Genomic DNA, 25,392 nt, shown 5'->3' on the forward strand with positions numbered 1-25,392 from the left:
TGAGATCTCTCTCATTGTAGGGGTTTTTTTACTTTATCGTCTCTGCTGTAAAATGTTTCCCTTATGGAGAACTGTTTTAAAGAGCGTTGTGAGGTTTTTCTCAGTATTGCTGCTCGCTGCTGTGATTTTAGCTAGTCTTGTTCTTGCTCTGATACGTCTGTGTGTGAATTTGTGTATATACACATTTGTGTGCACCCTCACAATCTCTCATCTTGTCCTACTGACACGGGAAACCAACTTTCCAAGAAGGGCTGTCAGGTGTGTGTATGCTAAAGAAACTATTTTTTATAAGCTCTATAAGGTCTTATGCTTCTATTATTGTCATAAGCCATAAGAAGAGATGAAAAATACTCTGAATATAATCACAGCCTTTTCTTTTTTTCCTCTGTATAGCATGAATTTAAGGATATTAAAGATTGTTAATTACTTTACAAGGTACAGTAAGCATTAGGGCTTTTGTTCTCTCTATTCCTTGAATGTATTCATAAGAATAGACTAAAAAACTGACTGTAAGTACCTTGATCACAAGTGAAAACACATCTGTGTTTGCATATTACTGTACTAACTAGAGAGCTGAGAGTTGGGAGAGTTTGTGCAGATGTAGAAATCTTCTTAATACATGATGTAGATCAGATTTAGTTTACTTTGATTGTGCAGTTGTATAAGCAAAGTCGGAGTGACTTTAAAAGGTGTCAGCATGCCATCTGTTTGAAGCTTTGAAATCTAGACTTTTTAGTTTTGAGTTGTAGCTTGAAAGCTTAGAAATAAGCTTCCAACATCACTTTTTTCAAGTTTCCATATTGGTTTGTAAGTGTGCTGCTTACACTGTTATTTAAGTAATTCAAAATGGAACCTTCTTTAAAATTGTCTTGACTTCATACTCTGTCCTGTCACATGCTACTTATGCAAAAATCTGTCACTAACAAAAGAAACACTCATGAAAACTCAAGCAGACCTCGAGACAGCACTGGTTTGCTTGTCTTGAATACAGCTATACATAGAAAACACTTCTCGTTGGGATATAAATTTTTGGGGTGTATTTTGTTTCTTTTGTACCAGTGCAGTTGCACAATGCTTGTGTAGTGGACTAATCTGTAAGCCAATGCAGCATACACATTTGTGAGGGGTTTGAGCTTTTTGTTTATAATACTGTTCATTTACTGTACTCTTAAACAATTTGTGGGAATTCTTGTTCCCACCAAGGTTCCCATCTATTGTGATGAATATTTGCATTGTAGTTGTTCAAGAAGCATTAAATGCTAATAAGCAGCAGTGCATGCCATACACTTTTGTGCATTTATCATCACAATGAACCTCAGAAAAAAGCTAGAACTGTTCTTAAGTTGTAAAAAGCAAAGCTTATTGAGTGTGTATGGGGACACACATTATGTTTAAATTCTCTGTTTTGAAGGCTGCTATGAATAACTTCATCTTGTGCTTTTTTTTTTAGCATGGTCTGTTCTGTGACTTGTTTTTAATAATTCTGGGCACAATTTTGTTCTTGGGAGGAGACTTAAAATTATTTTGTATGGGACTAGCCACAAATAATATGATACAATGTATTTATGTGTTAGGTGTTATAAACACTTAAGTAAACACTTTAAACAACACCCCCACTGTAGACTCCCAAGGACCTTTCTAAATGCTGTGCCACAGACTCTAAGCACATGAGGTGCTGCATGTTTGTGTTTCATAAAAATGACTGGATTTGCTCCCAAATTACAAATTCAGTGACAAAACTGGAGATGAAGCAATGATGTGCAAGCCTTCCTCCTCATGTGCCTGAGTAGACACCTCTCTGCTGTGAATCATGTACTGATACAGCTCATTCCCGTTCTTGGAGCAGTAAAAGTACCTGCATGTCAGCGTAAGCACAGGGATGGTTACGAGGTGGGAATGAATCACATCCCTCATTAACGTAACTACCCTGCCAGAAACCAGGATCTCCCTGCCCCAAGCCCTGACAGAGCCCCTGGCCTTGCCTGGAAGCTGCTCTGAACGCAGGTGAACCAGCAAAGCGGGTCAGCAGCAACAGGGTGTTAGAGATCAGAGGTTTGATCAAGTTTAGTTGGGTGCTCTGTGCGGATTTTGAGGTTGATGGTGGGTGATGTCAGCCATAAGGTGCATTTGCAGATGTTAAATCAATGGGAAGATCACATTTTTTTGAACCTTGTATGGGTTCAGATTTGACTAATACTAGCCCTGGTGCTCAAGCTGTAATAGCTTCTAGGTAGCATTCTTAAACCACTCACTAAACAGTCACCAGAGCAGCAAAACCAGGTCAGGTTTGCTGCACTTGATTTTTGAACTTTATAATACAGTATTTCTTTTAGGTGGAAAAGTTAAGTTTGTCATTAATCATTTTCTTCAGTGCATAAACTTTTCACTGGGAAATGGATTGTCTAGTGATGTTAGAGCCTTGGCTGCTTCTGGGCACTGCTGTCTTCCAGATGATGAAAACCCACATGTGACTTTTTAAACCAAGATCAGTGCTCAAGGTTACTCTCAGAACTGAGCATATAACTTCAGCAGGCAGTGAAGCACTAGTGGGTTTCTAGTTGTTTTGTACTTTGACTGGAATGAAGATCCCCTATAAAATCAAATTGAAGATGGGATAGTCTGGGGAGCTTTGGCATGGATTAGCAGGAAGGTAACTGCAGTGTGTGATGCAGTCACTCATCTCATGTTCTTATATGTGAGGGATGTGCAAGAAATGCAGTGTAGTAATAACTAATAACTTAGATATTGAAAGAGTATCTTATTCCTTTCTGTTCCTCCCTAACAGCTTAATTGGACCTTTAGAAAGTGAACAGGTTTACAAAGCTCATTGATGATGCCCAATGAGCAAGCTTCTTCATTATCAAATGAAGGATATGCTTTCATGCTTCTTCTTCTCATTTTCTTTCATACTTTCATTGAGCATTCATTATCTCTCCCCATTTTATCTGAGTTACAACCTATTTGTTCATTCCACTCATGGTCTTGACCACAGAATAGGAAAAAGAAAGGCTATAAACCACCTGAGCTAAATGTGAAAGGCAGCACAGTTGCATTTTGCCAGCATTAATGTAGATTCTGATGTCATTATTTGACAGCTTTCCCAGTGGCCTAAAGCATACATTGAGCAGAAAAGTTATTTGTCAAACCCTCCATGACAGCTGTAATTACTTAAACCACTCACTGTCTCCATTTTTAAAGGAGAAGATGAAAATATGTGGGTTTATGGAATAAAAGAAATGTCTGTTGTATGGAAATTGAGTAAGATAATTACATGCAGCTCACTATGTCTTGTTTCTGGAATATATTAGTAGTAAAAAAGGATAGAAGGACTCTGAACAAGAAGAATAAAATGGTCCGTTGTGCCTTTTCAATGGCTTTGCCAATAAGGTATCTCTGTAGTTTTATCCTTACTCGTTCTCCATAGAAATGGTAAAATCTGATCATAATGTCAGTAAATTTTCTATATGCCAAGTGCTTGCATGCATCTAGAAGGAGTGCAGTGAGTATGTGAGTGTTCTGCACTAAAGGGTCTCTCTGGTGTTCTTCATTCCTGCTAGGAGTTCAGTTGATACTGCCTACTGAAATGTAAAATGGCTCAGATAGCACTGGCCCTGTTAGCCAAACATTTGTTCTTAAAGCCACAACAGCACAGTGAAATCCAGCCTAAAAGTAATTTTTTTTTAAATCTCTTTGGGCTGCTGTATTTTGAATGTAAATTTATTGTGATCATTAAGGTAACTGGGAAGGAATTGGGATTATTGTTTGTTCAAATCTCAGACTATTTGCCAGCAAAGTGTACAGTTTTAATACTTAGATCATCTAAAGTTTCAATATTAAAACCCAAAGCCTAATATGTCAGTAGGGTCATTCAGGTGCTTGTGATTGCATTTGTGTCCTTGTCTCTACCCTTAGCAAAACCCAAAGAGAAATGCCATGTGCAGAGGTTCTTGTAGCTATAGGAGTGGGAAGGAGGATCACAACCCTTCCCCTAACTTTGGGTAGTAATCCAGCTTGTTCCATTCAGCTGCATTGCTTGATCTTAGCTCCTAATTTTGTCAGTCCTTGTTTAATTTGATTATTGCTCCGTTTTGTTCTTGTTCTTGTGTGTCTGTTAGTGGGAAGTCTTGAACTCATGTGGTCTGTGTATAAATACTGGCAATTCTTGGCCTAATGGAGTTGTCTGAGAGTGGTGCTTTGGTAAATTGCTAAATTAAGGTCAGTTCTCTGGCTTTTTTTTTTTTTTTTTTTTTTTTTTTTTTTTTTTTTTTTTTTGTTTCCATGAAAACATAGAGAGCAGTAGACTGTGATAGTTTACAGTTCATTTTTGTAGGATGTGTTGGGATTGGATGGAGACCTGAGGACTGCAGTAATGCTCAGCTACTCTTTAGCCACAGGAAATCTTTTTGCCTCACGTTTTATGGCAACTGGGAAACTGCAATCTGAGCTTGTGGCTTCTAATCCTTGTGGCAATAAAAGCAATACGTGACATTCAGAATGCCTTTGTTTAGTGAGTTTATCTTTTAAAACAAACAATAAAGTCCTACCATCAAATTTTATTACCAGTGAGTTCTTGTAAGTGGTGCTCAGTAGTATTACATGTGTTTCTAGTTACTTGCCAAGTCTTCCCCTTCCTTGACTCCATCATGATCAGATTTAATTTTTTTAATACTGTTCTGACTGCATATGCCCTTGTGGTTATATTTTTGGAGATAACTGTAACTACATAAAGAAGGTAGGGATCAATAGTTGAATTTATTGAGGCTTGTAGTCACATGAAGGACAAATTAGAATTTAGGGAAAAAATAAAATGTCTGTTTCTTTCATGATGTTTCCAGCTGTGTTCTCCTGTGGTTGTACCTGTGCTTGGAGGTAGAAAATTTATCCTGAGTAAATACTCCCTGAAGACTGTCATAAATACACAGCCTAATGTGATCCAAGTTCTATGCTGATGCCAAAATGGGAGGAAGTTCTGTCTTCATCTCCTGCTGCACAGTCAACACCAACAATCCTAGTGCTTTCCAGCAGGCTGTTTCATACTTACCTGGCTGAAAATCCAGCCAATAACTCTGTGTATCAAATCCTTGGACGGCTCACTGGGTTTTCACGTGCCTGTGAATGCCAGCAAATGGAAAGGATGGAAGCACTGCATGGATGATGGAAGTGAGAGGATCTGTTTTGGTGGATGTGTAAGCTTAAATTGACTTGCACCAGTTGTGAGATTACACCATGACTCTCTTTTGTAACCTTTTCCCACTGACCTGCTGTAAATTTGCTAATAATTTTCTTCCAAGCAATCTGCTGCCCTTTGACTCAATGAGCCTAAGAATTTTTTATTCTACAATATGGCTTATAGAGTTGAATTTCATTCAGTGAAACTTTACTCCTGATAGGTTTGGCTCTCGTGCATCCATTTGGCAAAATACATAGTTTTATGTAAGTAGTTTTAAACTGATGGTTCAGGTTTAGAATGCAGTAGATGTAATTCGTTTTTTCAGCAGAAGAACCAGCAGTAAAGAATTAGCTACAACAAACACTACAAATTATGTAGCATTTGTTAAAAATAAAATTACATGGTAGCTAACAAAAAGGCTATAACTCATTTCAAGGGTTCTCTCTGTAATAACTAATCAGGCTTGGATCTCGTGGTTTCTGATGTTGGCCAAACAGCTTGAATGAATTGCTGTTGTGTATTCACTGAAGCCATGGGCTGTGCAGGCTGCTTTCTTCTTCTTCATCTCCTGTGGCCCCCTCTCTGAAGTGGAGGGGTGGAAATCCATTAATGTTAGAAATGTCTTGTGGTTTGATTTATCAGAGCATCAGAGTTAAAAATATTGCCTTAATTCCCTGAATTCCAGATACTTAGAGAAGATGCAAAGGGTACAACATCGTGGTCTTTTCGTTATGGGACTGTTGTGCCTGAGTTAGTGCTTCTGTGCAGGACGAGGGTTTAATGTTGCAGCTTGAAGTCCCCAAAACTGTCCTTGGCTTCAGCCTCACTTACAATTCTACACTACAGACTGCTGCTTCCACTGACAGACCTCAGTGTCTTTCTAGAGTGAGGAGTCTCTGTTCTCTTCTAGCTGATAATGTTACTGATTGGAAAGTTAAAGTATTTACACTCATAGCCTTCTCCCAGGCACTCCAAAAGGAGAATATACTGAAACCCCCCAACTTGCTATGCAGCCCAGGTGTTGGCTGCTGGAACATATGGTTTGGAACCATAATGTGCTCTGTGCAGAGGGCAGGAGGATTAGGGAGCATCTATTCAGTTCCACCCACCACCCCCACATTGTTCAGTGACCCATGTGAATTTTAGTCTCTTTATTCAGCTTATTGTTGAAACGTAGCTTTGAATACAGAAATGTGTTATTGTTGCCTTGGGCTTTTGGGTAGTGCTCCAGACTATTGAAAAGTTTTCAAACACTATTTTTCATGTAATCTCTGTGCAGTGAAGCACGGTAATGTTACTGCATTTTATACGTATGAAGCTTGGAATGGTACAAAGTTTGAAAGCATCTGTTGATTTGGAGTACCAAAATTTAAAATACTTAGTGCCTGAACTTACAGGCATTATTTCTAAATGTAGCTTTTAATAAGTTCAGATGCCTTGGTAACTCCTTAGAAATACTGGGAATCAAGCCTAACAACTAGAAAAAATATGATTAATTAATGTATTTTTGAAAGATTAGTTTAGAAAATTTGCTTAGTATTATGAAGGAAATATGTGGCACTGACAGTATGCAATCTATTTTTCCAAAGCAGTGTTCACCTCTTTCAGGTTAACCATCCCTTTTTCTTTGTGTAATTCCCTGGGTTTTTTCCCTTGTGGTTTTTCAACAACACTCTTCTTTTATAAGACTTTGACTGTGACCAGTCCTGATTCTGATAGTAATTTCATCTTGTGTGAAAAAGTCTATTTGAACAGAAAAAATTAGAAGAAGAATGAAAAGTGGTATATGGTTTTTAATTAAAGACATGGGGACAGTAGATATGCCCAGGAAATGAGCAATTAAAGTTCTGTGGGCATCTCTGATTATAGACTTCATCATCCTTGTGCTTGATTTAGCCATGTTACCTACGTTTTTAACTGACTTTTCTCTTTACAAAATATCAATGTGTTTTCCAGGTTGCTTTCCTGATGCTGAATTCTAAATTCAGGGTGAGTTTTAGTCAGAGATACAATCTGAATTCTCTAGAACGGTCAAGTGGAATAAAGCTGGCATCTGTGTGACTCCTCAGGACAGTTCAAACCTTCACGTTTCTCTGAGATGAGCCAGCAAGATAGCAGGAGGTTGTCATTCCCTGGAGCCTGTTTGTAAGGTGGGATGCTGTACTTCCAAGTTGTACAGGTGTCTGAGGGCAGAGATGATGGTTTGATCAGATCTTTGGTTCTGTGTTTGGGTGTTCTGGAGGTGATTATGTTCTACACAGGTTCCTCCCTGTCTTCATGTCACAAGTCTTGTTCCCAGCAATGTTTATTACCTTAGTTCTGTCTCTTCTGCCCATGGTTTCTTTCATCTCCTTTATCCCAACTTCCATGTCTTAACACTTTCTTCTTTTCTTGTTAATCTTGCCTGGTCTCAAACTCCTCTTTCATCACCAACTCCAGTCTTCTTACCCAAGTTGTTAGCATGAGAAAAAGAGGACTAACTGGTATCTTAACATTTGGTAGGAAATATCTTTTCATTCAAATCAGAAAATTCATTTTAGGGTGCTGAGGAAAAGTAATAATTTGAACATGCTTAACTCATGATTACTATTATTTATGGTCACATATATTAATTATCTTTTAGTTCAGTCATAGACCAAGGCTTCTGCTGGTCTTTGAGCTGGTGTCAGTCACGCTGTTCTCAGGGACTGACAGTCACTGAGCACAATAATAGCAGGACAATTAGGAGCTTGTCATTACACTGGTCCCCAGCTCAGCTATGGAATAAATGTTTTTGTAGAGAGCCACAACTGAATGTGGTTGTGAGCCATAAAATATCTGCTGTTTCCTTTCATTCTGCTGGCTTGCAAAGGGCTGGGGAGATTTGTGCTTAGCAAGGTAAAAAATTATCTTTGGAACCCATCTATGCTAAAACAGCAGGTCATCCATTGGAGCTGTAAACTTATTGCAAATATTCAGATGTTAAATATTCATGGCTCTGTTCTGCTGGGTGCAGATTGTGTCACATCATTCAGGGATGGCTGTGTGTCAGAAAATTGTTATAATTGCCATTAAATGTTAGTGTGGAAATCCCAGGAGCTTCACTGTTGGTAACAGTCATCAAACCTTCACTGGTGATTAGCTCAGAACTGGTGTTGTTGTTCTGAGCATGGTGAAGGAAATCACAAACACACACTTCTAGTGCTCGTGATTTGGCTGTGAATTATGTAACTGAGTAATACAGATGTGATATTTTAAACATCTGTCATCTCTGCTTTCACAGATATGGTAAAATAAGAAATGCATCTGTTAGGTTCTTTTATCAGCATTACTGCACTTCAGTTTCTGTTCACAGCCCCTGTATTGCTCTGTAGTGGTTAAGAAATAAGTCTGTGGAAATTCCATTTGAAAAACATATTATCTGTTTGAAATCAGACTGCTTAAGTAGCTTTCCACATATAAATAAAATTAAATGTTATTCAGTTCATATTCCTTTCACTTAAAACACATTTTTCTTCTTTGGATGCATAAAACAAAAGGCAAAAATACAGATTTTCATTAATAATGCAGTTGTTGTTCCAGTGCTGCCAGATTTGCAGTTTGTAAATGGAATAAAAACTTTTAAGACTTTTAATAATGACTATAATTGTTTCTGTCTAATTAGATTTTCAGACAGAAATGTGATTTTTTTTTTCTTAACTAACTTTGGCTGTACTCTTGCCATATGATACAGTTCTTTTCAATTCTTAACCATGCTGAAAACGTTACAAATAGAAACAGAAGGGTTTTTAGAAGCATGCATTGCAGGCTGTATGAGCGGATTGTGGGATAACTCAAATGAGGTGTTGTTCTTTCTGCTTTGGGGAAGGGGTTTCCTCTTCTAGTGAATGTCTACAGCACATGTCCCTGGGGCTTTCTCAGTATAGGAAGGAGAAATGTGTCTGGTACCTGACAGTTGTCAGGGATAACAAAAGCAAACAAACAAACAAAAAGACCTGAGCAGAGCCCTGAGATTTTCTGTTCTCCAGTCTGTGGGCTGCCTGCCACTTCACCCTTGGAGAAGCACTTTGTACTTCTGTTTTCCTCAGCTGGAGGTGTTGCAATCTGCTGAGCACTGATGTCCTTTTTTAAATCACATTAGAAGAAAGTGTGTTCATATTTATAGTGTGCTTTTTAGATTGGCCTGTTCTCTTTCTGTTCTGGTTTGGGCCATAAAGAAATCCTCCTATTACTGCATTTCCCAACTCTTTGTATCTTGCTTTCTATTTTGTGTGGTACATTCTGCTTCCTTCCTGTGTGCACCACGACATCCTTATGTCAGAGAATGTAGAGAAGCATTTAGAGAAGAACTTGCTTGGTGTATTGTTTTACTTCTCAGAAAAAGCATATAATCTTAAAGCTGGAAAGCATAGTTTGTGCTCCACAAAGAGAGGAGGAACAAAGAAATTATAAGACATACCTTATGTGGGGGACTTCTTTTTAATCTAATTTCAAGTTTTATAAGGCATATAAGTGAATTCATTGAAACAGGTTTTTCATATGTCTTTGCATTTCGTTTCCATGCCTGATGATTTGAAGCTCTGTGGCTACATTGTATAATATTGCACGTTGTGCAGAAGAGTCATTTTGGGTGTAATATTGGAATTAATTTTTAAAGGCAATGTCAAAATCCAGTGGCAAACTTTCATTACCAAAATTTTTGTCAGTTTATGGCAACTTGTCTTACGATCCTTCCACTCTTGCTGTCTTACTCTGTACCAGTGAAATGCAGCACAATGCATTTCTTTCACTTAATATTTCTTGTCACAGTTACAACAGTTGTTTCTTCTTTGCAGTAGGTGCTGTTTAAATAAAAAATTCTTGTTTGTTAAATACTATCAGGAGAAATACAAACTAAAATAGTTTTATTTTCAAATATAGTTTGTGGTGAGACTTTTCATAAGTTTCTCATTCTTTCTTTATAGTGGCCAGGGAGTTTTATTTTACTTCTGTTAGAAGTAGAGATGCATTTCTGTGCCTCTGATGATTTCAGGATAGATTTTCTTCATCATATTGTGCTTACAGTAATAAACTCAACATTCGTTTCAGGGCAAGAGAAATACTCTATACTGCCACTATTGTTAGTGCTTTATCATAATTTTTTTTTAATAACTTCAAATATCCTGGTTGACTCACATTTTCCTACTCTTAATTTTTTTTTTTGCTGATCACTTCCATATTTATATTGAAGTTAGATGAACTTTTAATCCTGTGCCATTTTTATGATATTGTTCAAATATTGCATATCAGGGTCAATTATTTTTAGTGTATAATCAGCCCTTCAAGTGTGTGGTTCAATGGCTTATTTGCCATTCAATGAATATCAAATCTGTAGTGTCTTTGCTGCATCAAAGCCCTTCTCTCTTATCTCCCCACAGCCTGTGTAGACTTTAAGAAGTTGTTAAAGCCAAATTATTTCCATTAAATCTGTTGACTAAAATCCAGGGAGTGATTTTTGCATTGGGACTCTTTCTGTTGCTTGGGGTTGGATTTCTTTGGGATTTTTTTGCAGTCTCTGACTATTCATTTGCCTCGTGTTCACACGAGTCGGAGGCTGTTGACCCTCTTTGTACCAAAGCCTGTTATCCTAGTGAGGTTTTGGGAAAGGTAAGTGGATTTAATAAATAGCAAATGTACGTCTTAACAATACTCATAATTTTTGATAGGAAAAAATAATAGATGGATCCAGAGGTTTGCACATGGACTTAAAATCTGGCAATACTTTTAGCTCAATTTTCAAAGTTTTTATGTGTATTGCTTTAAATCGATGTTTTTAAAAGTAGATTTTTTTTTACTTGGGTAATTCCTTTTGTACTTGAAGGAACTTTATCTAAAGGGCTGGGGGGATGAGTTCATTTACTGCACACTTCCCCTCACTGCAACTTTGTGAAGCAGTCTTGGAAAATGAAACCCTGCTCTGCTGGAAGTCAGTCAAGTATTTGAGGAGCAGCGGGCAGAAGGCAGTGTCGTGTTGCCGAGGAGCACTGAATGCTCTCACACATCTCGAGTGTCTGCCTGTGGCCCTCTCTTAGCAGGGGTGAGGCACTTTCTCTGTTACTTGGAGATTTTTCCACTTGAAATTCTTACATGCTTTCAAATGAACACTTTTTAAATTACAGTTTTATGTACATGTACAGCTAAAAATAGCAGCAGTTGAAATAGTCATTATGAAATAGAATAATGAGATCTCTGGAAGTGGAATTCTCATCGTTGTTGTGCAGTGTGGGCAGTGGCTGCACAGCTTCTCTTCTGTGGCTCAGTGTTTGTCAAGAATTCTCCTAGCAAGGCAAAAAGCTTTCATTTTCCTCAGTTTGCACTGAGCTGGTATAGATGGAAGTTTTCACATGCAGAAAAATGTTTCACTGAAGGACATGGAAAGATAGAAGCAACTAGCCAAAAATTTTCAAAGTGACTACTGCAGTTTGACATTAATTTTCATGACAGCTTCTTTAGAGCAATGTTTACTGTTAAACCTCACCTTAAGCGTTTCCCTGAAGAGGAATAGCTTGGTTTGGATTTGAAAAAAAAATTTGTGGACAGATGAGTTTGGATTTTATTTTATAAAACACCTTTGCTTCCAGCATTCATACTGTTAATTTTATTTTGTGAAAAGAAGTGCATACAATTCACCCCAAATGCTAACTGGAGAATGTAGCAATCATTTTAATAGCCTTGCTACTACTTTTTAGCAAGCTTAGGGGTTTTTTTTATAAAAGTGAAGATGAATGAAATGGTGGCCTCCAGTCCTGTAGCCCTTGATCCCTGGTGATGTCTGCATGGTGTGTTTTTGACTGAAGGTGACTTTTATGGTTTCCTGATTCAAAATGTATTTCAGATTTTAAACATGTATTTTGGCAATTGCTGCCATTTATCTCCTTGTTTGGCTGTTCTCTCTGATAAGGGATATTTTCCATGCATATCCTATACTGTTGTTTTATTCCTTGACACTAAAATGGCTTGTACTGCACAGATGACTTTGTAAGACTCCACTCTCATTCTAGAATTCTGGCAATAATTGTCCTATTGAAATTGAAACACTGCTTGTGTAAAGTGTAACAGGCTTTTTTTGTTAGGGATGATGTCAGCATGAGAGATGGCCTCAAGGAGCCATTAAAAGAACATAGGACTTTTGACTGTTAGACTTTATTGACTTTTCTCCTCAGTAAAATACAGTTCTGCAGAAGATGGATCAGTGTTTGCAGTGGTATGAGATGTATTTGTTGACTTTACTGTGCAGTCTGATGAATCTGTATCTCAGTGCCATAAATACAGAGGCACTCTATTAAGAATGTCAGAGAAATGCAGTAATAAGAGGCATAAAATTTTATAGAAATACTTGCCTTTCTCTGAAAGTAATTGGCCTTTTTATGCGAAATTACTCACTTTGCTTTTTAGGACCCTTGAATTTTCAGTTCTGGTTTGTTTCTAACTCTTCCCTTAAGACATTTTGAAATGTATTTGCAGCTAGCAATTTTTCTTTATAGCCTTTCTATCTATTGCAGACTTTATTCTATCATTCTATTTAAGCTGATGTGGGGAAAAAAGGACTTTAGTAATACATTTTGAACTGATTGGTGAAATATATAGGGGGAATATGCAGAATTAATGTGGCAATAGGTAAATAGCAGCTGTTATATTAACTGGCATTTATATGTGAAAATGCTTGTAGATGGAGAATTTTATGTCCAGTATTAAGATGAATTGAAGCTTTTAGTAAAATAAATAGATGAATAGTAGAAATAAGAAGTCTTTGTTAGTTGCATTTTATGTTTCCAGCTCTCCTGACTGACACATTGCTCCCACTTTTATTCCATGCCAGGTTGTCCTTCCCCAAGTTAGTTTATTCACAGAGCTATTAGAATGGCTGTATGTATGAGATATTTTACTGATTGAGATGAAAGCCAGGGCAGAACATCCAGCAAAGTGTCAGTACCACACAATCTTCCTCTCTCATGATCTCCCCAGGTGTGACTCTGATAGCCATGAACAGATTGTTGAGGGTTGTTTATCGATGTGGTCCATGTACCTGGGGTGCCTGAGCTGGAAGGACCACCTTGGACAGTGTAAATGTACTCAGAACGCACTGTGCTGCCTTGCAGGGTTTTTCTAGCCTGGCTCAGTCCTTCTAGAGGTCCTTGACACTCTTCTGTCACCAGTGTCATTGCCAAATCTAACGCATGCTCTGCATTCGATTTTATATTAACCTGTGGTTTTGCTTTGTCCTGGTTATCTGACTCTTCCTTCCCCGCTCTTTTATGAATAACTGAAGTTTGGCTGTGGATTTTAAACTACAGACTATGGTATCTAGCATAGTATCTGAAACTCTTACTGTGAAATGAAGGAACTAATATTTATCATATTCTTGATTTCATGTCTGTTTTGTGAGAAGCTGTATGTGCAGCATAGTTTCTTGGCAGGAGTCTTTTCTATTTTTCATATCTGCTTCTGTGCATAGTCGTTGTTCATATTGTGTGCCCCATGTTTTCCATGTAAAATTGGAAAAGAGGGAGAAATGGCTTTGAGGAGACAATAATGTGTGTGAAGACCTTGATGCCTTCTGAGTGCTTACTGATCAGTCTCTGGACCATGAGAAAAGTGTGGTACTTTTAACTTGTAAAAGTAAGGAAAAGTAAAGTTGCCCCAAGAGCACAGAGCCTTCTCTCCTCTTGCTGAGAGCAGACATCTCCTGGTTCCACTGGCTCAGCCCTTGCTCTGGAGGTGGCAGCTGCACTGTGTCCTGTAGTGAAGTTTATTTTTGAATACAGTTTACCATGATGTGAGGACAAGCATAACAACATTAGCAATCTTTTAATTAAAAACAAGATAAAAATATGTATTAAGTGACTTGACTTTCAAACTCAACATTTCATCTTGAGCCTGCAAAAGAATGTCTTCAACTGAACTTTTTTGCAGCCCTTTGCCACATTTGTTCCTGTTTGTGCATGGCAGCTCAACTCCCCTCTGCACAACAAGCCAGATCCCTAAGAACAAGTTGCTGTAAGTTATGACCTGACAGTCAGGTTAGTTCTGCCTCTGTGGACATGACAAGTTGTACTCAAGTCTTGAGCCATCAGCTGTCTTGAGGTGTTCATGGGAAAGTGAAGAGATGATGTCAAAGAAAATGAGGAATTGTTTTGATTGGGAGAGTCCATAGAAGGGAGATAAATTAATGTTTTTGGTAGGAGAATGTTCATATGCTGGTATATATTCTCCATGGTCCTGAGTGTGAGAACTGAGAAAAGCAGATGTCCTAGATAAAAACAGATGTTGAAGAAATACAGGAGAGGTAAATTTTGGTTTTTGTGCTGGGAATCAGAACAGCAATTCTGAACCATGTAATGATTTTAAGGGATTGTGTTGCAGTGAGACATTTACAAAACAAGATTAGTCTCCTTTGTTTTAGCCAAGATGGTTGCATAATGCTACAAGAAAATGGAATGCTTAAGTAATGAAGACTTTGATCTTATTCAATTCAAAGTAAGGTCAACTTAGAAAATCCTGATGAAAGATTTTCTTTCAGAAGTTGTTTTCTTACTTCTCCTTTTCTCAATTCTTTGTTAAGGCAAGACTTCAACTTCTTTGTCAATGTGCTATCACAGCTAATTTAAGGAAACTGTGCTGCCAAAGGAAATCACTGCCCTCATATATCCACTAGAGAGACAGTTCATGTAAGTCCTCCCCAAGTTAGCTTCAGGCAAAATTTGCAAGAGAAGTTTAAACAGCTTCAAAAATCCTGTGAGCTAACCTGACGGTTTTTCTGCCTGATGTGAATTGGGAAATGCTCACACAAGCATTGCAGAAATAGTAGCTTACAGCAAGGGGCTGGTAGGCAGTACCCAAGAGAGGGGATAATTTTAAACCAGTAAAGTCGGATCCCAGAGGGTGTGGATCTCCAAGGCTTTCAGATGTCATTAAACTGTCTTTGTTATACTGTATAAAAGGCTAGGCATGAGGGTTTCATGCTATCATTTGACTTTTTTGTTTTTCTTTTTTAGTTTTAAATCAACAAGGAATAGGTTTGGGCCAAACCCAAACAGCTTCTTTCAAGCCAGTTTTATCAATGGAGGGGTGTAGGCTGCCATACCAGCTTTGTAGGTGTAGTCCAAAGGCTGCTTTCCTTGGAGATAAATACCATGTCTGTGTATGCTCTGCATAAAAAAAACAGAGGGGCTGCACTGCAGCTGGACAATGAGGAACTGAGCTTCCCTGATTTAACTGGCCCTGGTGAGCTGGAGACTCCAGGTCATTTACTCAGTGATAGATCTTTTGCAAAGTTACCTCTGCAACTTCCAATTAGTTTTGGAGCTGTTTGAAAGAGAAGCATGGTTATGCTGTTGGGTGAGTGCCAAGTTTAGTGAGGAAAGAGAATGAAATTGCTAAAAGAGAGAAAAGACTGGGGGGCTGTCACTGGGAAGTTGGAAGTAGAGCACATGGAAAAACTTCTTTAACCTCAAACCTCATGTGAAGGGGTTAGAATTAATTCCTGTTTTCAGACTAGGATAAACAGTTCTACTTTGCATCATCTCTGCTGTAGCAGTACATGAGGTGCAGTTTGTATTCTGTCTGAAATCTGTCCTGTTGTTTACTGGTCAGTCATGAGGCCCAGCTGGCAGGTCACCTGACTTCCTTCTGCCTCCCTTTTAAAGCTACTGAAAATCTGCCCCTGCTCATCTGAAAAGTGGTTTCAGCTCACTCTTATCCACTGTGTGCCATCCTTAAAATACCATGATGTGTACAGTACACAAGGACATAGCATGCTTTGTACTGAGGTACGTATCCATAACAGCAAAACTTGGGTGCAAATCCCTGATCACATTCCTGTATTTGCTACTCTGAAAAGACCTGTTTTATTAGAAGCGTTTGTGAGTTAAAGACTCAAAACAAAACAAAAAAGCAAAAACAAAAAACAAAAGGGCAGTTTCATGGTTGTTATTAACCAGCTAGTCCAAATCCCAGGTACTGCCAGAAATCCTAATCTTGTTCTTCAATACTCATCAAGCCACATTCTCATCCTCTCCCTTGTGTCGATGTCAGAGATTACTCAACTGCAGCAGGAGCTGCATCATGCCTCAGAAGGGCTGAAGACCATTTGTGGCTTTGGTTTTTTTTAGGATTTGTTCTCAGTAATGAGACCCAACTGGCAGTGTGGCTGCACAGGCTGGTGCAAGGGAGAGGGTGGGAACACATGGCCAGTAAGGAGTTGCTCCGAGGCTTCAAGTGGCTGACTGTGAAGGCAGGGTCTACATTGAATAATGAATAAACAATAGTTCATGTTACAGTTTGATCCATTCAGGCTACAGATCTTTCTGCTCTAGAGCCAATTAGAGGGAAAGCAACTGGAGTTGTTGGAATATGAAGTTTTCGGTTCCTGCAGGGACTGGAGCTTGTCACTCTTGCCTGCTCTCCAGTAGTCACACAAGAGCTATGTAATGGTGTTCTATAGTTGTCACTGTTTGTTTTTTTGTTTTTAATAAACTAACAGTATTTTTCCTTGCAAAAGGAAAATGAAATCATTTTGCAGGGGAAGTGGCATTGTATTCCAAGCTGTTACTCTTGTTTGAATGTTTATCCTCTTCTTGCAGTACTCAGGTGGTTCTGTTCCAGCAAGACATCATGCTTTCCTTGGAAATGTGCTTTCTTGTCCGTGGTCATACAGCAGCTTAGATTAAGGGTGGGACTGTAATATGTGTTTGTGTTTAGTCAGTGTTTTTTATGGTGGCACCTGTGAGGTTTTCCTTCATATGTAAAAGAGAAAGCTAAACTACAGCAAATATGCATTAAAATCATGTGAAGAGAAAAAAGGGAAGGAGAATGGGAGTTGGTGTTTAGAATCTTCTGTTTTCCTCTTTGATCCCAGGTACGATTGAGTTTTCTTACTTAGTATAATTGAAGTTCTTACAGATCTTTGTATATAGATTTTTCTAGTCTTAAGAGCAAATGGTGAATGTTGCAGAGACTAGGCCAGGTAAGAGGGTTGTACTTGTTTAAATTTTTTTTTTTTTTTTTTTTTTTTTTTTTGTTAATATGATGTGTTTTAACAGAAAAGAGTTGCTAAAAAAGCCTAGTGTAGTTCAAGTAACTTGGAAGCCAGATTCTGCAAATCTCCCTTGTGTGACTGTTCTTAGCCAGCCAGCTTTCATGGGTAATCTGGGTGTTGAAGGGGAAAAAAAGGTAAAGGTTTTGGCCATAGTTGTCACTTCATTAAACTTGCTTCAAGCAAGGGATTTGTGTGAGTTCTTCAGAGAAGTGAGGAGTTTTCTTGTTTTTTAAAAGCTTTGGCAAGAAGCTTTGTTATTTGTATTGAATATTCCAAAATAAAACTGTAGCCAGAGGAAATAGCATCTGTGAAACTTTGATTCGCACATGTGAAACTTGACAATGATTTGGCAGTGATTTGAAGCAGGTTTTATAAAGGACAGTTAAGCAGCCTTGGTCAAAAGCTACAAACCTTGTCTTTAGCACTCAAGGCACTCCAGAAGGCCCATTTCAGTGTGATGTGTAATCTTCTGTTTGTGTTTCATGTTAAGCAGTGAATTCTCAGGTTGGTGGAGCAAGTTTTGATGGTCACTCTGCATTCCAAATGTAGCACCACCAAGTGAACATTTGGAAGAAACCACTAACCTTTGCCTTGTTTTCTGGAGCTGCAGCAATAGCAGCCTGTGCATGGTGCCAAAAGCAGCAGGTTGGAGCTTCTCAGTTACAAACTGTTAGTTCATGGAAATGGTTAAAGTGCAGTTTAATGCTGCTGATGCTGCTGCTAAGCAGGAATGTGATCATGCATATCAAGCATGGATCTGCTGAGAATTGAAATGTGATAAGTGTATCAAGGATGGATCACATCTGAACTTAATCTTCCTTCATGAAATGCTGGAAATTGAAACTGGAAATTCTATATTTTAATACAGGGCTACAGAAATAATGCAGGTGAAAACAGTCTTTGTTACATCTGTTCTGTGGGTGTCTGGCTTGGGCAGTGGGACTGTCCTTGACAGTTTACCTGGGGAAAACACAGAAGGAACAAATGCATTTTGGTTCAGTGAATGCCACCTTACCTTAATTGGTTTACACAAAGAGTATCTTGATGCTTGGGGAAATAATTGGGAAAAATTCAGGTTTGACAGGGCTGGCAGGTAGAAGGTGAGTCAGGAGATGACATTTTTGAGGTTTGTTTTAAATTAGGGTATGGCAAAAATGGTAGTCCTGTATCACAGCAGGCAGGAAGAGGTAAAGTCACCCCTCCTGTGCCAGGAAATCCTCCAGGTGTGAAATGAAGCTTGAAGGATGCCAACATTTTCAGTGTTTAGAAAGAAAAACACTCCCTGTGACTGAGTACAGGGACCAACAGCATCAGAAATATATCACAGAGGTGTTCTCTTATGATGATTTCTGGTTTCCTTGTGCAAGAAAAGTCAGTACCATAATACCAGTAGCTCATCTGCTTGGGGCTATGCTTTCATTATATTAATTTTCTCTTAATAGCTTTATGGGAGTGTTTCCTAAAAGTCAGCAGAATCACAAGGATTGTTGCTCTTAGGTTATCAAGTTCTGAAGCGTTTGAGAAGTGAAAAAAAAAATTCATAAAACCAGGATAAAGATGCATGTATTTATTTGGCTAAGAGAATAGGTGACAAGCTAAAGGTTTGTATAACAATGTGCCTCAAATCCATTTGAAAATGTTGTTGTTCTAATAGAATTGCTTCTAAATGTCAGGATTGAGCAATCAGATGGCATCAAGTTCCTCAAAAGATGGTTTTAGTGACATTATCTGGGGGGTGGCTGTACCTAAGCAGTCACTTTGCAGTAGCTGTAAATGAGCTGTTCTAGTGAGCTGCTTTCCATATCATCAAGACTACATCACCCAATTCAAGGATATTCTCCAGTGCAATGGTGGTTTTGTTGTTATCAGTGTGAAAGTGTGGAGTTTGCTTCTGGTCTTTAAGTTGTGTATGTGGGGAAAAAAAAAAAAGGGCTGTTTATACAGTTTGAGATTTTGGTATTTCTTCTTAAACAGCTATACCTTCTCCTCCTAAAGCAGTAGGTGCTGCCTTTTGCCTTCTGTCACTGTATTGGCTGTCAGCCTTCTTGTCATTGATTGGCTTCTTTAATTATTCATAAGAAAATATATTTTCCTCTGTCAGCTGCAAGCTCATATGTCTTAGATTTGTCTCTTATTAAAGGAAACCATGAATGCGCTTTCAAGCTACAACACATGTCTTATAGTTTTTGGGAAAAAAGAACATTTGCTTGCCATAGAAATGAAGTCATTCTAGCTGAGGGCAGTCTATTCACCATTGGGATTCAGATCAATTCACAGATAGCAGGGTTGTTGCATCACTGCTGCAAGTTCATGGCTGACATCACACAGCTGCAAAGGGGCTGTTCTGGAGCCATGTTACATCATGAGTGGGAGCCCACAGCTGAGAGTGTCACAATCTCTCGTACATCAGTGCTGCCAGCAGGTGTTGTGGTGGTTGCAGACATTTGGTTTTGAATAGACAGCCAAAATCTGGGCTTTGCTGGTTGAAATTTAAAAAAATAAAAATTCAGAGTGTGTGGGGAACACGTGCTGGTCTCTGATGACAAAAGGCAGATTTTTATTAACAAAATTTTGTATCAAAGCCCAGGTCTAGAGTGTCTGCCTTTGTTGTAGTTAATTGGAATGAGAGCAGAAGCCATATTCCCATCAGAACAGGATTATGGACTGATCCCATCAGCATCTGGTGATGAATTGGAATTCACCACCACCCAGCTGGTCTGAGTGCCAGCAACAGTTGAGCTGCTGCTCCCTCTCTTTGTAGTGTGGACAGTGGGTGCCCCATAGGTTGAACAGTGTTATCTTTGTGCATCACTGATTGTTCTTTGGAGACAAAATTTGTGTTACAGCTGAAGTTAAAAATGTGTGAACACAGACCTGCTAATGTTTGATGTTAGAGGAACATTCTTCTTTGAGCAGGAGGAGTTTGCATTTAATGCCAAATGATGCATTTTGAAGCACAGTGTGTCTTTAGTCACATTTTACATTGGATTTGCTGGCTGTCTCCACAGAATCCTAATTAAGATGGAAAAGGTCAGTGATCTGACTCTGCTCTGAGATTTCATTCTGTATCTGTACGGTTTTTTATCTTTCACGAAGAGCTTAGTTCCAAAGAATGCTTCCTCTTTGCCAAAATTCCACATGATCTTGCCTTCAAGGAAACACATCCATTTTTAGTAAACTAGGAGAGCCTTTTTTCTTAAAGAAGATTTCTGGTAACAGTGATTTTAACCCATGAAGTGTGGACACAAATGAGTTAATCCTAGTTCAAATTATAACACCTATATTTCATTCATATGATTATTCATAGTGAAATTCAGTACTTGTGCTTTTATTGGTGGGATTAGTAATTTGTTTTTTGCAGTTTAAGGTATGGTAAGCAGCAAGAGTGTGCACCTACTTGTTAAAGAAAATAACCTGCATCACATAGATTACTTCTTGCTTGTTAAAAAATATGAAAATTTAAATAATACCTCACTACAACATCTGTTATTTTCTCTGAGAAATAGAAATCTTTGCAGAAATTTTAGTTTACACAATAATTTGTGTAAACTGTAATACCTTTCTGTCTTTTGGTTGTTGAAGTTATTTCATGCATACAGTAGCAGAAGAATATGACCAAAACAAGTCTTAATTGGCAGGGTATTAATTAGGTATTTAAATAAAATACCTTCATTTTTTCCTTTACCTCACTTATACTTTCTCTTTTGAGAAAAACACCAGCTAGTGCTGTGCTGCTGGGCAGCAAATATGTGAATGTATAACCAATCACTGGAATGATTTTGTTATCTTCTGGTTTTGTTATAGCTGTGCCTCTCATTCGGGTGTTTTGAGGAAGGTGATGGGGGAGAGGATGGAATTGCTGAATTGTTTCATGCAGTAACTGCTGCACTCTACCCTATTTCTGGTCACATTTAGGGTCTTTTCTGGCATGGGAAAGGATTCCAGAGAAATTGAACAAACTAAAAAATGTCACTGTATCTTAGGGATGCTGTGTTCTAAACTTTAGGAAATTTAAATACCTATTGAAGGTTTGGGGGGGGACAAAGCAAGGATTGCAAATAACCAAAAGCAGTTCTTGAATTTGTAGGTTCAGAATTCACACTATTTTGTCATATGTTGCTTCTGTCTAATTCTCAACTCTCTTTTTAGCTTAGTTGTTGTTTCCCTACTGCTTGGCTGTTTTTATGGTCCTGGCCAGCCCTCCCTCTTGGCTCCCCCTTTGGGCACATGAAATCACAGATGCTGTGTGTAAGACAGCATTCTCATGGCCATAATGAGTAAAAATGCTCTAAACTTATTAACCAAACTTGTAACTGGTTAGACCCATTTTGAATGATTTAAGAGGCTATACTGCAACATCAAAATTCAGCTGATTTTATCCTTTTCCCACTGAATGTCTACTGCTAAATAGGAATGCCAAGTTTTAAAAATCACTGTAGATTGAGGGAAGTCTGGAAAAACCTATTCATTGGTTCTAACCAGCTTTGGTGTCTCTTTCCTATCACACTCTGAGCTCATTTGTTGCTTAAAAGAGTGTATTTTCATTTCTTCATACCTAGTGTTATTTTTGCAGGGAGTTATTTCTGTAGCAATACTAAATCGTAGTTCACAGCATGTGAAGTTCTTGACTAATTCATGCCTTATGGTCTGCACAATGTGTAAAAAATAGTTTTTAGATGTTCTTTGGTAAGGTAAAGTGAAACAAAAAGCAAATAAGAATTCTCATATTTGTGGTTAAACCCTTTCCAAAACAGAGTAGAAAGAAACTTTTTGTCACTTTTCTGCCAGAAAATAGGGCTCACTACTTGGGATGCCTGCTTCTCTGTTAAAATGGGTAGAATTCAAACTGCCTTTGGCAGCACAGCTGTGTGAAGGAAGGATAAAGCTGTGAGCTGAAGGATGCTCCTGTGTTGTGAGAGAAGTGGTGGAATTCAAAAACTTTTACACCTTATACGTAAACCACTGTTGAAATAACTCTTCAAATAGATGGTTAAACATCCAGTCAGTGTGGGAAATAAGTACTTTTTCTAAATTACTGTTGATTGTTTCTGGTCTTCTCTGAAATAATTTACATTTTTCTCTCTTTCTTGCATGGTAACGTACAATTGTATTGTGAAACCTCATAGCAAGTTGTGTGGATGGTAGGTAATTCCAGTGTGGTTAGCTGCACTTGGTAGAAATATTTATATTATAAATTATATTATTATTATAAAATAAATAGGATACATTACTTACGTTGGGATAGTATGATTGAAAACTTCTCTTGTTGTGTTTTACAACAGTGTTGGCACACAGAGATCCCACTAGGAATGTCACAGTTTTGGACACCACGGTGTAGCACAGCACTGAAACTCCTTTAAATCTGCTGCAGCTCTGCTACTTGGAGGGGAGGGCTGGAGCGTGCTGTCATTTTCACTAAAGCCTTAATTAGAATTAAACTATGGAAGAAAAGCAGAAGGGACTTTAGGACATACTAGAGCACTCTGGAAGATGGCTAATGCAAAATAAGCATCCATTGCATAAATTCTTGGAAGTGTATGCTGTGTTCTGCAGGATGTATACAATTACTTTCTTGACTCCTTTGTTACCTACAGATTCTTAAGCAGGTTGTGATCAGTCCAGTTAATTTGCTGCTTCCACTTAAACTGTTCAGTGAGTGCTTTAAAATGCCAAGAATAGTCTCTGCCACCAAAGTAGGGATTCTTCTGCCTGCACCAAGATTTTTCCCTGGTTCTGGTATAGGGTTTTTGGGAGAGGTGATCAGAAAACCACTGCATTTCTGATCAGGTTCTCTCATACACTCTGGCAATGCAAAGCACCTGGGACAAGCTGTAGAGGTAGGAAAATTCTCCTTTGGCAGTAGCAGGAAGAAGGATCCATCAGAATGATATTTCTTTGCATTGATGCATTTGTCTGATGTTTTATCTGGATTGGCAAATGGTAAGATCAGGATCTTTATGGAGCCTGTCTTTAGCAATCTGTAAGTGCAAGTTTTTCTTCACTCTTAGAATAAAGGGATAAAAATGTTTTCTTTTTCACAAAAAGTAGAAAAGTAGGGCAAAGATCTCAAACTGCTTTCTGTCATAAAATAATAAAACTATTCTAGATAGACAATGCAAACTTATTGCTGACTTCTATCATTTTGTAGTTTTAACTCCCACTATTAGAGCTGTCGGAAACATTCATTTAAAGTGTTGATTTTTCAAAATCAAGTTTGGACAAGTTGAAGCTGAGGTCATGTTTGAGCCTGATACCAGCTGGAAAGAAGCACTTGGTGTTTGTGTATTGGTGGGGGAGTGATTTTTAATTAATTTATCTTTTTAAATTTTTATTGTTGAATGGACAAGGGGTTTCATAATGTTCCCCATTAACTTTTTGTATTGGTGGATTAGAGGTTTCCATGACTTTCATGCTTTCTTACCTGTGTGCACCCTGCTAACTTCATATCCATCACAGCCCCTGCTGTGGTGAGGTTTTGTCATACCTGGAGGTTGGGTAATGCTTGTATCAGAACTCAGAGCTGGGTGTGTCAGGAAGTGGGGACTGTAGGTGTGTGTCTGTGGGAACTACCCTTGGGAATTTATAAGCAGCAGCTTTCCTTGACCTTTAAAGAAAAAAAGAACCCTTTGCAACTGCATTATTTATCATAGTGCAGGTTGTGAAGGAGAGTAATGCTCATGGGTATTTTGTGCCCACAGACTAGTAATTGGAACTGTCCAAAGAAACATACAGATTCTTCAAGTGTAAACATTTGGTAGGTGTTTTGGTTAGAGAAGTTTAACCAAAACAACCTTGCCAAGCAAAGATCAGCTTTGGCAGCTTTACTGAATCTTTCTTGTTTCCCTCCCTGCAGACTTGTCACGGAACAGACTGTCGGAGCTCCCAGCAGAAGCCTGCCACTTTGTGTCCCTGGAGACTCTGAATCTGTACCAGAACTGCATTCGCTATATCCCAGAGGCTGTTTTGAACTTACAGTCTCTAACATTTCTAAATATCAGGTAACAGTTGTCTTAGCAATTGTGCTTTAGCATGAGGAAAGCTTTTGCACTCAGCCCAAACATACTCCTTTGTGACAGAGCATGGCCACTTATCAGAGCACCTGAAAGAACACTAAAACCTCACATTGCTTCACTCAAAAGCCTCTGATCAGCCTTGATACTTGATATTCAGAGTTTGTTCACATATAACTAGATAAAGCAAGTAATGAAGAACAGCCTCATGGAACCACTTTTGTAGCAATTACATAAAAACTGATTTGATCATCTAAGTGGAGTGTGCTTTTTGTATGTGTCTTTCATTGCATGAATATTTCTCATTAGACTTATGATTATTTTGTTTTCTTTCTGTCCAAAAGTCGAAACCAGCTTTCAACATTGCCAGTACACCTCTGTAGTCTACCACTAAAAGTTTTGATAGCAAGTAATAATAAGCTGGTTTCAATACCTGAAGAAATTGGACGGCTCAGACAGCTGACAGAGCTTGTGAGTATACACTTGATTTCCAGCTATTACTGTTCTGCTCTTGGCCTAAGGATGATCTGTGTCTGCCACAGTGTCTCTAAGTGTGTTTGGCTTTATATAGAGGTGTTAGAAAAGAGTTTTAAATACTTTGAGATTTTAGAATTTTATGTGAGGGAAAGATGCTGGAGGGCAACTGATCTGTGCCAATTTAAATGTCTTCCCTATTCTAGAAAGGAATACCTGGTGGAATTAGAGTTCTTGCTGTTTATTTCTGACAGAAAGCTTTTATGTAGCAAATTGTGCTATCTGATATACTGTGGAGTAACTTGAAATAAATTTCTACATCTGAATGCTTAGTCTTTTAAAGCGTTTATTTCCTTTTGTGTTTAAAATGAGAACAATGCTTCATGTGAGCACTGAGATTGAATGACTATATGGATCTGAGGTGTTATATAAATAGCTGGGGTTTTTTTTCCTAAATACACCTGCATATTTTGGTCAACAAAGACTTAGACAGTGATAACTCATTCTTTGCTCTTCTTTGTAGGATGTGAGCTGTAATGAAATACAGACAATACCTCCACAGATTGGCAGTTTGGAGTCCTTGCGAGACCTAAATGTCAGAAGAAATAATTTGGTGCGTTTACCTGAAGGTGAGAAAATGGCTCTCCACTATAACAGCAGAAATTTCAAACACTTCTCTGTTT

General features: G+C 38.3%; 1 protein-coding gene across 16 annotated transcripts in view; it reads left to right on the forward strand.

Annotated features, from left to right (window-relative positions):
• Positions 1-25,392, forward strand: part of LRCH3 (leucine rich repeats and calponin homology domain containing 3) — a 62,582-nt gene that overhangs the window by 1,414 nt on the left and 35,776 nt on the right. For all 16 annotated transcript variants that reach the window (XR_011680820.1, XR_011680819.1, XM_071437820.1 and 13 more), the window contains exons 2-4: positions 24,079-24,223; positions 24,580-24,706; positions 25,233-25,338. Coding sequence is in view for 14 of the 16 variants with exons in the window: in XM_071437820.1 (XP_071293921.1) it covers positions 24,079-24,223; positions 24,580-24,706; positions 25,233-25,338 (378 nt within the window). In the remaining 2 variants the exon portion in view is untranslated. The remainder of the gene's footprint in view (positions 1-24,078; positions 24,224-24,579; positions 24,707-25,232; positions 25,339-25,392) is intronic.

The sequence above is a fragment of the Agelaius tricolor genome, unplaced genomic scaffold, assembly GCF_023055355.1.
Source record: "Agelaius tricolor isolate 1412-34295 unplaced genomic scaffold, bAgeTri1.0.p SCAF_12, whole genome shotgun sequence".
Lineage (NCBI taxonomy): Eukaryota > Metazoa > Chordata > Aves > Passeriformes > Icteridae > Agelaius > Agelaius tricolor.